Source organism: Dipteris shenzhenensis, chromosome 32 (genome assembly GCF_047967505.1).
Source record: "Dipteris shenzhenensis isolate YYH24624 ecotype China chromosome 32, Dip_SZ_1.0, whole genome shotgun sequence".
Lineage (NCBI taxonomy): Eukaryota > Viridiplantae > Streptophyta > Polypodiopsida > Gleicheniales > Dipteridaceae > Dipteris > Dipteris shenzhenensis.
Genome location: NC_141627.1, coordinates 3,248,127 through 3,260,275, shown reverse-complemented (window position 1 = coordinate 3,260,275; position 12,149 = coordinate 3,248,127). Strand labels below are relative to the sequence as shown.

General features: G+C 38.4%; 1 protein-coding gene across 1 annotated transcript in view; it reads left to right on the top strand.

The window, feature by feature from the left end:
• LOC147880186 (uncharacterized) overlaps window positions 1–6,326 on the top strand; it is a 40,867-nt gene extending 34,541 nt beyond the window's left edge. Inside the window, exons 12-16 of the mRNA XM_087371285.1 lie at window positions 2,960–3,072; window positions 3,199–3,334; window positions 3,454–3,582; window positions 4,597–4,707; window positions 6,142–6,326. Coding sequence (XP_087227411.1) covers window positions 2,960–3,072; window positions 3,199–3,334; window positions 3,454–3,582; window positions 4,597–4,707; window positions 6,142–6,321 — 669 coding nt within the window. The 3' untranslated portion in view covers window positions 6,322–6,326. The remainder of the gene's footprint in view (window positions 1–2,959; window positions 3,073–3,198; window positions 3,335–3,453; window positions 3,583–4,596; window positions 4,708–6,141) is intronic.
• Window positions 6,327–12,149: the final 5,823 nt, after the last annotated feature.

The following is a 12,149-nucleotide window of genomic DNA, read 5'->3' as shown; positions in this document are numbered from 1 at the left end:
CTTGGGACTCATCATGGATACTTTTTGAAGGTTTTAATAGATATATGATATATGTTTAACAACTTTTTGACTCATTAGTTCCATCCAAACTTTTGATTTGCTATTATAATCATATCAAGAATTATTGAATAGAAGTTTTCAAAGTCTATCTTTAGAAGGGAGTGATCCTTGTTCGCATCCCATGCGATGTTGCTATTTGTCTCCGAACCCTATCCTCTCTTTCTTTTGTTGAGATTTGAGTTTATTTGTTTTTATCAATTTGAATGGCTATTTTCATTTCTATGTATGCTTCTGGTAGGTATGAAACTTAGAGATTTTAGCTTGATTGGGCTTAGAGATATAACCCTAGATCACCATAGACTTTCTAGTTTTTGTGGTTGTGAGATTGTGTGAGAGCGTGAATAGTGAGTTTGCTAAATTTCCACCAGAGTGAACACCAAGACTCAAGAGTGCCAAAGATGCCAAAAGGATAGGATATCTCATGCAGCAAAGAAGGCCATGCCCACTACTACGAAGAAGGCAATAAGCTACATGCAGCTCGATGATTTGAAAGTACAGGGGAGAAAAATAAGGAATTGGTTGAATGAGGGGCCAGTGGGTTTCTTTTAGCTTCTTGATTATTCAGTATGTATCCAAAACAAATGGGCAACTATATTTCAAGACAGAAGTGTTGATAAATAGATTGCAGCCAAGAAGTAGGAGAAGTAGAAGCAAAAAGAATCGTATAAGGGAAGGTTGAGACAATTGAAACCCAAGATTAGGTCATGTGAGTGATCAAGGTAGAAACTAAGAAAACACTATGTGATCTGGGATTCTCTCTTCCTTCAAATTATTCAAAATTCAGGCACTGCTTCATCATAATAAGCTACCATGTTCCCAACTTCCATGAATCCATTAGACAAGGTTCCAAGTTGGCTAGCATGAGTTATTATCTAATTTATGTTAGCATAATTATTTATATGATTAATACATAAGTAAAAGCCAAACAAGCTATTTTCATCTTTTTTTCTCTTTTTCATGGCTTTCTTATGTTCCCTTGTTTAGAACAAATGCTTGCTTGTTTTTGGCTTATTCTTGCATGTTTCTTTTTGGAAATCTTACATTTTCTTGCTCAAACTACACTATTAACTTCTTCCTTGCTAGTACACTCTTGTTGAAATCAACTGCCGCCCACAAATGGCAATTTGACTTTTAGGCAACTTCATGTTCCCAAGTACCTATTCTACTATGTTACATGCATTCCTATGCCCTAGTTGTTAGCTTCTAGCAAATCAGGATTATCCTCTTGTAGATTATCCTTCTCCTCCTAATTTGAAATTTACTCCTTGACTGACTGAAGGAGAAATTTGAACTATATATGATATATGTTTAGGAGCTTCTAGACTCATTGGTTCCTTTCGAACTTTTGAGATTGCTATTGTAATCATATTCCAAGCATCATTGAATTGAGAAATATACGAAAGTGGTCCTACCTATTTACCTTTTTCCGTGGTACCATGGCTTTACAGTGGAGCATAGCCCCATCTACCTTGGTTCCCACCCGTTTACCTTTTTTTGTGGTACCATGGCTTTACAATGGAGGATACAGATAACACACTTCTCGGTGACGCTTCACTTTTCGAGGCTTCCGAGAGACTGCAAGGCCATCCTCCCCTCCATTGGTCACGCTTTTGGCATAGTGCTAGAGGCTCCACCAGACACAACAGCCTCCTTTGTTGTGGTAGATGATGGATTTTCTTACTCAAACTAGTTGAGGGTCCACAGTCCCTTCCTTAGGAGATCTACCTCGAGACCCTTCATAGGGGCGAGCTCCAACAGAAGATCAAGGTTTCAGGGGTGTTCGGTGCAAGCTTCTATACTAGAGCTTGGCTAATCTCTCCCTAGTAGGTAGAGCTTTAGTGGCCAACCAGGTCCTTCTCGCTGCCGCGAGCTTGGTACGTAGCCTCCTATTGGTGCTTTCATGGATACTGCAACAGAAGGAATCAAGAGTGGAAATCCAAGAGGAGACCAGGTTATACCCAGAGCCGCAGCATCAATGGTTCACTTTACTACTTGACTTTCATTGATGACTATAGCAGATATTGTTGGGTCTACTTTTTGAAAGAGAAATTTGAAGTGTTTTTCAGATTTTAAGAATTCAAAGCCATGGTAGAAAACCAGAGAGGCAGAAAGATCAAAGTCATGAGATCAGATAGAGGAGGTGGTAGTGCTTTCATTGCTGGGTCTTTTCAAAGGCCCCTCTTGCGAGAAAGGGCTCCCCATTGATGCGGAGCCTCCACAGGAACAAACCTATATAGGTTCTCCTCTTGATACATTGTTTTGTTTTTTCACTCTCTCATGTTTGGGTAGAGATCATTTTGATCCCCGCATGATGTGGTTTTACAAAGGAATGGGACTGTTTATTTTAGACCCCCACATTTCGTACTTTAGTATTAGATCTAATATAATTCTTTATTAGTTTGAGTTTTACTCCGGGACATTTGCTACATAAGTAGTAACTGCAAGCCTCCTTCATTTGGCATCGGTATGTACATGGCTGCTACAGACACAAATTCAAACCTTGAAGATATTATGGATGTTAAAAAGTTAAACATATTGTCTTACACTAGTTCGATGTTCTGTAATACCGACCAAACAACGTAAATATTCATAAAGTATTTGAGAAACATGCACGTTTCAAATAGTTGTATCTTTGTGGATCCCTCTACTCAACAAAAAGTTCTAATCCGATTTGCAATAGTTGGGTTTAGAGGGGGAAGGGGTCAAAAAGAAAGAGGAAGGGGTTTGCTAGACTAGGGTGGGGGCCGGGGGCTGGGAAAGCTTGGACAAGGGTAGCTATGTTGTAACTTAATGCAGAGTGAAAGTGACAATTATGAAACTCCTTCATCATATGTGGGATGTGTGGATCAGTTAACTATAGATTTAAAGCTCCTTGCAATGTTGATAACTTATACTTCAGAAAAGAGAGGAAGAGGAAGCAGAGAGGCAGATTCAAGACTACCAGAGACTTTTGGACCAACGTGTTGCTGAGCAGGAAGCAAAGGCAAAAATTAGAAAAGAACAAGATGAGAGGTACCAAGATAATATCTTGACTAGAGGTCTTGTCAATCAGGATGTACAGGTGTTTGGTAGCATGGATAGCAGAGATGAGAAGAAAGGCACCATAGATACTGAACTTTCTACCATTATGTTATACAGGGTATATGCTGCACTCTCAGCTGGAAAATTTGAGGAGGCGCGTCGGAAGGAGGAGCTTGAGAAAACCATAAATGATTACTTCTTTGAGTTAGCTGAGGCTCAATATCAGAAGCGGCAAGAGGAGCTGCAAATACAGGCAGGGATATTTCCTCGTTGCTTTTGCTTTTCAGATACTGAATGATTGAGCAAGACATCACACACTAAGTAATGTGAAGATTAATATTAAAAATATATATTTTTTTAATTTCTTAATAGAGAGAGCACGTCCGTGAGAATCTCAGAGCTGCTAGTGAGATATATCAAAATCTCAAGGAGCAGCGAAAACGGGAGGAGATGATAGAAAAAGAGTATTTCAAGAAGATCATGTTGGAGGAACTGGCCGAGGTTAGACATATACTTGTTATTAAAGTTTGTTCTCATAGTAATCTTTGTTTTTGCAGTTCCTGCCATAGCTTTGTAAAAGATGATAACTTTAGCAATAATAGATGTGTGAAGAATATTTCAAGATTTAATTTTTTCCAAATCTTATGAATCTAAGAAAACATTGGGCTTTCTTCATAAAAACTAAAGCATTACACAAGGAAAAGCCCAGGGGTTGCACAAGGCTCTTATGCATGTCTCAAACGACCTGCCTTGTTAACAAACAACCATGCTTAAGCTTCAAAGCAAAAATAAAGTCTATACCTTGACTCTCTTCAAAACAAACACATAGTTGTTGCATCATTCTTGCATGTGCCTGTGTCCACTGTCTACTGCTTGTCCTCCCATTGCTCCATGGGAAAGGCATCAATGAACTCCTATGACACCTAGGTGCCCCTCTTTTCTTGAGTTTTCCATCGTTGACCATGGATGGTCTTGAAGACGAGTCAACTGTGCTTTCATGATGGTCTTCCATATGCTTGATTAGCTCCTTGTTGACTGTTGCCTGTGAAAACGAGTCACTTGTGCTTCATCAACCTGCAGAGAGGCTTCAGCTTCATTCATACCCACTTCTGTCATCTTTTAACCATGTGCGTCCAACCTTTTATGCCTCTAGCATGGCCAGCACATGTCGTCTTTTTCCCTACTGATTGTTCAATCTCGGCCGACAAATTCTTTCTTCCATATTTGGCTTACATTCTATCTTGTAGAACGTCTTCTTGTTCCTTTTGCTGTATGTGTTGATCTCATTAACCTCCACATTCATCTCTAGATTCTTGATGATTTTGCTGATTGTATACAGCTTTGGGCAGGGGCAGGCAGGCGCCAACTGTCGATGTGGTTCTGTTAAGAAGAATGTTGTTTTGTCTGTCCTGCAGCAGTGATTCTTCTTGCCTTAGTCAAGTTGGCCTTGAAAAAGAAATATAATCATATTTTGGGTATCTAAATCCATGATTTGGCCACGTTTTTTCAATGCAGGAGCATAAACTTGAGCAATTGAGCCAGCAAAGAAGACGGATGAAAATTGAGGAGCATAGACGTGAAGCTGAAAGGCTGTGGCGTGCAAAACAGGACGCCTTTGAAGCACAGGTAGCTAACTCCCGTTTCAAAATATGTGTGCTAGGTTGAAGAAACATGAGCAATCCTTTTTCATAGACTGCAAAATTTTGTAGGTAGATTCTCTCTCTCTCTCTCTCTCTTCCCCACCAAGCTTTGTAAATCCTGCGTGGGTCTTTGTGGTTGAAGCTCTGGTTCATGTTATTGTGAACCTCTGTGTGTGTTCCATTCTACGACATCTGATGAGTCATTTCAGCTCTTGGTTTGTTCCCTGATATATGATCTCCATGTATAAGCCATCCTTCCCCAACAAGTTTTCTAAAACCACCTGGGTCTTGGTAGTTGAGGCTCTGCTTTGTGTTGTTGTGTGTGTGTTCCATCCCTGATCAATATCTGATGAGTCATTTCGGCTCCCAGTTTGTACCCCGACTTTAAAACTCTCTATCTCCATGTATAAGCCATCCTTCCCCACCAAGTTTTGTAAAACCCACGTGGGTCTTGGTAGTTGAGGCTCTGGTTTGTGTTGTTGTGTGTGTGTGTGTGTGTGTGTGTGTTCGATCCCTGATCAACGTCTTATGAGTCAATTCAGCTCCCGGTTTGTATCCTGACGTAAAAACTCTCCATCTCCATGTATATAACCCATCCTTCCCCACCAAGTTTTTAAAAACGTGCGTGGGTCTTGGTGTGAGGCTCTGGTTTGTGTTTCAGCCAGTAGGATGGGGTAGGGTGTATGTGCCTTAACCCCTAACTCCCCTATCAATAAACATTTATGTAAAGTTTCTATTCTTTCCCAGTAAATCCCAGAGAGCCTGGGTTCCCAAGCTGGACATCCGTAAAGGATTACTGTCTGAAAGGAGGGGCCAACAATCAGTGCGCCTACAAGGAATCAAACCCACGGTTGACCTTACAAGAGATTAGCTCGAACTACTAGTCTGTCATTGATTAACATCTGTGGAAGGCCTCAGAAAGTGTATGAGACCAAGGGAACGCGTACACACGCATGTGCACACGCGCACGTGCACGCACACACATACAAACACTTTTTGTTTTGGGTGAAATCTATTTGTTTTTATAGTACAAAAAAAAGTCCCCAAGGAGGGGACATGCAGCTGATCACTAAAGACCCTATGGTTTCAGCCCTTCCATGAGTCCATAGTGCCCAATAGCTTGCGCATACACTTTTTTTTGGGTGATGTGTGCACGCACACACATTTGAACAGAAAGGCTGCATTTTAGTTTCTATATATACTTTTTGTGTTCTTAACGATGAGGTTAATATATTTCATGCTAGAGAATGAAAAGCACATATCGGTGAAAGAGATGAATTCATCTTCATGTCCTCAATGTCAACAAGCACTTGATAGAAACATTTTGCAGGACTTCATGCAAGATGTGTGTTTGTGCTTTCATGTGATTGGATGAAAACGATTTGTTAATCGCTGTTTTTTTTTGTATTCATGTGAATAGCTTGAGGAAGCTGCACAACAGCAGAGGAAAGATGAGGAAGAGGCTGCAATGAAAGAGGCTGCAATTGAAAAGGAGCGCCAGAGACTTCTTATAGAGCATGGCAAAAGATTAGCAGAATTTCTCCCACCAGGAACTCTGAAAACAACTGACGATTTAAGACTTGTAGGGTTAAAGGCTTAATGGGTCTGTTTAAAGTTGGTAAGGTATTTTATTTGTAAATCATCGCATGAGATGCTTATGTCTGTTTTGGATATTGGATATCTAAATAAAGGTAAGGCTTGGCCTTAGAAAAAATAAAAGCATTGTTGCTAGTATCATCCATAGGAATTAAAGATGTAAGTATGCATTGCGTCTGACTTTGGAAATATCATCAAACAATTGCTCCTAGGTGAATGAAAAGTTCTAGGAACTTGGCAAGTATCCTGTTTGGTTTATATCACATGCTTTATGTTGCTTCATTGAGCGCTCTCATGCTTAGGTATAGTATCCAAAATTTGAAGTATGCAATTGAAGTACACTTATTTTTAATAAAAATATTTTAGTCCACCAATTGCAAGGACGTTGTGCAGGTATCAGGACCTCTCTTATAAGAATTACAAAATGGAAAAAAATAATATTAAAAAAAAACTTTATGCTAGTAAAAAAGCACAAAATCGGTGAACCTGAATGATGATCCTCGACCATGGTGGGACTTTTTTTGAATGAAGGTGTAGTCAAATTCCTAATTGAGTATTTGCTGTAGCAAGGATAGTTGTAATCCAAAGTTAGTGGAGTTAGTAGAATGATGAAGCAAGCAATGATGTAAACATATAGATGGGTGGCAAGATTACAGCACGATTCATGATGTAAGGCGTAATGTAGTAATGGAAGTATCTTCTTTTTGCATGTCGAATATCTCTGCATCTTTCTCTTTGCTTAGGTGGATAAGTTGCAGCATTTAGTCGTTTGTTTCTTCTCTCCATTTCTGGATCCTGTTTGACGTGGGTCTTTTCTCCTTTCACGACTGGCTTCTTGGATATGCGTTAGTGAAATTTCCTACAACTTGGTGTCAAAGCTTCCACGGACCCTTCCCAAAGGCTGAGCGCGGGACATTCGACAGTAGGATAGATAGTCCTGGGCAAGATCAAGGATCTGGGAAAGATACCGCAGGATCCGAGAAAAGATGCTGTGATAGCAAACTGAGAGAATCCGGTAGTAAGTGATGACGCTGAAGAAGTTCTGCGAAGAAGCCCTAGCATCGTCAAACTGCTGCAGTGGAGTTTTTGCAAATGGCTACTGTATACGTCAAACTCGGTTTTGGCCCAGATTTTATCGTATTGTTCCTAACGGGACCAGATTCTCCCGGATTGTACCCGATTTGTTGCATTGGACCAATGCTCCCAAATTGTTCCTGATTTGCCAGATTCCCCGGATTGGTTTTTGCTTCTCATTTTTCCCTAGATTGGTCCAAATCTGTACCTGCAATCTTCATTTGATCTTTTTGTTTGAGAGAACCAAAAGAGAAGTATTCAATGGCAGAAATTTTCAAGTATGGAAGCTACATATGCGCCACCTGCTTGAGGAGAAAGGACCAGCAAAATGCTCAGACAAGCATTTGAGAAGAAACACGCAAAGTCCATGCTTAACCAAGTACTCTTTAGTTTGAAGATGATATGGAGAAAGACAATATTGAGAGTTAGAACGATTCTGAAGAAAAATGGAAAGTCCATGCTACTCTAAGCTTCTGCGAACTGATCTGTAGTTGCACATAACTTTTAGAGCTTTGATTCCAACCAAAACAACATGAAGGCTGAGATTTGCTGCATTGAATGTTTACCAAAACTTGCAGCAGGTTAAGATCAACAGTGAACAATGTTACAAGATCCTCATCCCCTTCTAACACGTCACAGGCACGAGGACACTTCCCAAAAGGTTCACCTGTTCACTGATGAAATGGATGACAAATTCAACTCTGAGTGAGGAGGATAATCTTGGGGAGCATGGAGGCACTCATGAAGCAACTATTGTCAATGAAGATGGCATGAAGGCGATTTTTCTCGCAAGCTTGCCCTACAACATGGTGCTACTTTTCGAGTTTTACTATACGACGAGTATCCAAGATTATCAGGTGCCTTGCAAGGATGAGCATCGACCTTGTATGAGCCTTACTTGTAGACCGATTTAAATCAAAGCATGCAGTTATTGTTTGTTCTTATTGTGGTAAATAATCATAAGGCCTCTGCGAGATCCAAATAGGGAAAAAGGGCACAGATAAAATTTGTTGCTAATCCACAAACCCAGTTAGCATGCAATGCATGGAACTCATCAGTTGCATGCAAAATTGAAAATGTTGCATAGAAGAAAATATCATGTACTATGTGAGGTAATTACTTTCCCAAGTGATGTCCATTATGGTCAGAAATTGATTAACAAAATCCACAAAATTCACATCACCTTCATCGAATTGCTAACAACGGTTTCATATTATTGGAATTTCCTCTCTTCAAATGCATATGTGGCACTATGTCGGTTTTCCATACATCAAATACATTGAGACGTTTGAGCTTGTCATTTTTTAATTTACATATAAAAGTTTAAATGCTGTAGAATAAAATCTTGGTATTAAACATTGCATATTTCCACATTTTTTTTTCTTGTCTAAAGTACAATATTATACTTAAAAGTACTTTCTAAATTGTTTTAATCATCCCTCAAATCTTTTCTTTCTAGTTTCAGTTATATGCATCAATTCAAATATGTTGATGATTGTAAAATTAAAACAAATTTATTACAAAAGGTGCAAAAAGTGAAGGAATATGTACATTTTTTTTTAGAGAGCCTTCACAACTTCTCATCAAAATCAAGGTTCTTACTTAAGTAGAGCCATTGTCTTTAATTTAAGAGTGAAAAATGATGTATTTGTGGAATTAATTAATAAGGATGAGGATGATAAGTGATTGTTCCAAAAGGATCAGCATGATGAGGATGAGGACGAGGATGAGTCTCACAAAATTCCACTGTTGTTTATTTATTTGATGTGGATTTTTTATCACCTTTAAATGAAGGGTAAAGCTATAAAAATTGAGCTATAGGATTGATGATATGAAATGCATACAAGATGTTACTACTTGTGAGAAGTTCTTAGGTTTAATTTTGAGATTAAATAAAATTTAATGTTATAGTGACTTTAATCAAGATTTGATATGCAAGTATTCACACAAAACCTTTCTTAGAAGAGATGCATGTTTTGGATGTTGTATGTGCACTTTGAGCTCCATTTATCTCTGCTTGGATGTATGATTTCACTTTTGCAATTCTTTCTTTTGTGCATGTAACACTATTGTATTGCCAAATTTTCTTAGAAAAGGAAATGAATTTATACAAATACAAATTATCAGAACTCAAAAATGGAGCTTTTGATAAACCGAAACCGTACACATATATGGATTGTCAATTTCTTGATGATACAAAGCATTATTCGATGTTTCAATTCAATGATACAAAACCGAAATCACCTTGAAAGTTTCTTTCATTACAAGATTTACAACATCATTACAGACAGGTGTAGTTTTTTTAAGGGGTGTCCTTTGCCGATGTCTCGTAGTCATTGTTATCAAGACGTTCACCTCTGAAGATGATAAAATTTCAAGGACTTTAATATCTTTATACTGAAAAAATCACTCTCTCTCTTATTCGGTAGATATTGAGACAAGTGATTAAAAATTTTAGTTAGGACCATAGGTAGGTTTATTTGACACATGAGAAAAAAAAATCAAATGAGGATCCTCGTTTAGTATAGCTTGACAAAATGCAATATGGGGAGAGGACACATGATGGAATATTTTCTTGGTGTCCCCGTACTTACATCCCCTCTAATATCCCCTTTTAGAAACCTGGCCTTCTGAACTGAGTGAAGGTTTTTAGTCGTTAGATTTTGTGTGCTTTATGAATCTATAGTTGATTGAATGTAGGAATAGACTTGAGTAACACTATTTTATTTCACAATGATCTCTTTTAAAAAAACTTGTTCATGAATGTTTTAGAAGAAGAAACACAAAGTGCCAATTTTACATTGTAGTATCTCCAGGAAGATTGTTCTAATGATATCAAATACCATGGTTGTGCTATAGTTGAAGTTCACACTTATTCCAAGCACATAATTATGGGAAATGGTTTACGAATTTAGTTGCTCATTTAGTTCTTGAAAGGACATTAAAAAATTACCATTGCTCATATATGCTCTAACTATAGGGACAGTGTGCACAAGCATTTGTGTTCACTTGTTAATATAAGCAAAATTTGCCTAATAGGTCACCACGATCTTGAAAAAATAGAATTAGTATTAGTCTACCCGTGAGCCAAAAAAATTAACGGATGCATTCAACCTGATTAATGGGCACATTGAGCTGATTTATCTGAACTTACATCCCCTCTAATATCCCCTTTTTGAAACCCACAAGCTCAACCATGGCACTTGTTCAAGCCATCATGCTTGTTTGGACCACCACGTTTTTGGACGACCATGCTTTTTTAGATAGACATATAGCTATCCTATTACACAAAGAATCCACTAGATTCCAATTTCAACTACTTATTAGTCCCTTATGACCTGTTTCTAGACATCAAAGCATAGACAAGCACACTTGGCTATGGGATGTTTACTCTAGCATGTGTGGAATGCTAAACCCTCACCCAAACTTAAGTGACTTTCTGGTTTATATGTGGACCAAGTGCCTACCAATCTATTCCTCAAATAGAGCTCACATGAGGAAGTTGTTGCTGGTTGAATATGGGTTGCTTGGCTATATACAATTGTCTCTTCAAATGAGAATCTACACCATGGGGCCCAAGAATGAAGGTGATGCTTCTTATCTTCGGAGATAACTCCACTAATTCTACCTTTTCCCTACTTTACAACAACTAGGAAGATAATACTTCAATATTATCTCTAGAAATAATACCCCACTAATCCTACCTTTTCCCTATGCTACAACTAGGGATGCCGCATGCCCTTGCATCTTCATTGAGAATAGTGGCTTCATTTATCTTACTCTACAACAACACATTATGTTGCTTGTTTGAGCATACATGCTGTTAGATCAAACCTCCACCATCACAAGGGGTGAAGTTGAGGGCTAGATAGCCCCATGGACATATGGTAATTTGAGGGACTCATTATCCCATGTACAATTGTGTGGTTGATATGCCTTGGATCTATTGACTTGACTTGTAGAGCATCCTCATCATCCTATCAATATGGGAATTGGAGAGGTAATTCATTACTAGGCCTTGAAAGATTGGAATAGTATGTAGATGTTTCTTGTATTGGTTTTATGTGGAAATGATGGAAACACATTGATTTTGACAATCGGGATTAGAGCCTACAAGAGACTAACTATACAACTATTTTGCATTCCTACTAGCACATACTGGGTTTTTTTCTTTTGGGGACTATAGTGGTAAATATGTCTTAAATGGTACACCTGAGGTTGAACTATAGTGTTGGTGGGGTGGTGTCACTTGCAAATTGGGACCCATGGTGGCAACTACAATAATTGGTCTTTTGATACTATGATTTAATGATTTGGCATAAGTAGGGGCACACATTTTGAGTTTATAGTTTGAGCTTAAAATTAGTAGAGGCACACATCTTGACTTTATAATATGAGCAAAAATTATTAGAGGCACATATTCAGCATGTATACTTGGCCAATTATGTGTGTGATGGTTGGCTGAGTAATGTGGAATGATCTTATATATGCAAACAATTGATAACATCCCACACAAAGTCTTGTTTGGGGCCAATTGTGTGACCCAAAATTCATTTGTCATCATATATTTGTTCAAATTTGGGCATATGGAGGAATATTAGGGATATATTACCACCCCATAAGGTGTGAACTTGTTGAGGGGTAAATATCCCTATGGACACATGAAAATTTAAAGTACTATTTGTTCCATACACAATTATGGGCATGTGGCAACTAAAGGTATACTTTGTTCCATATACAATTATGTGGATTGATGTG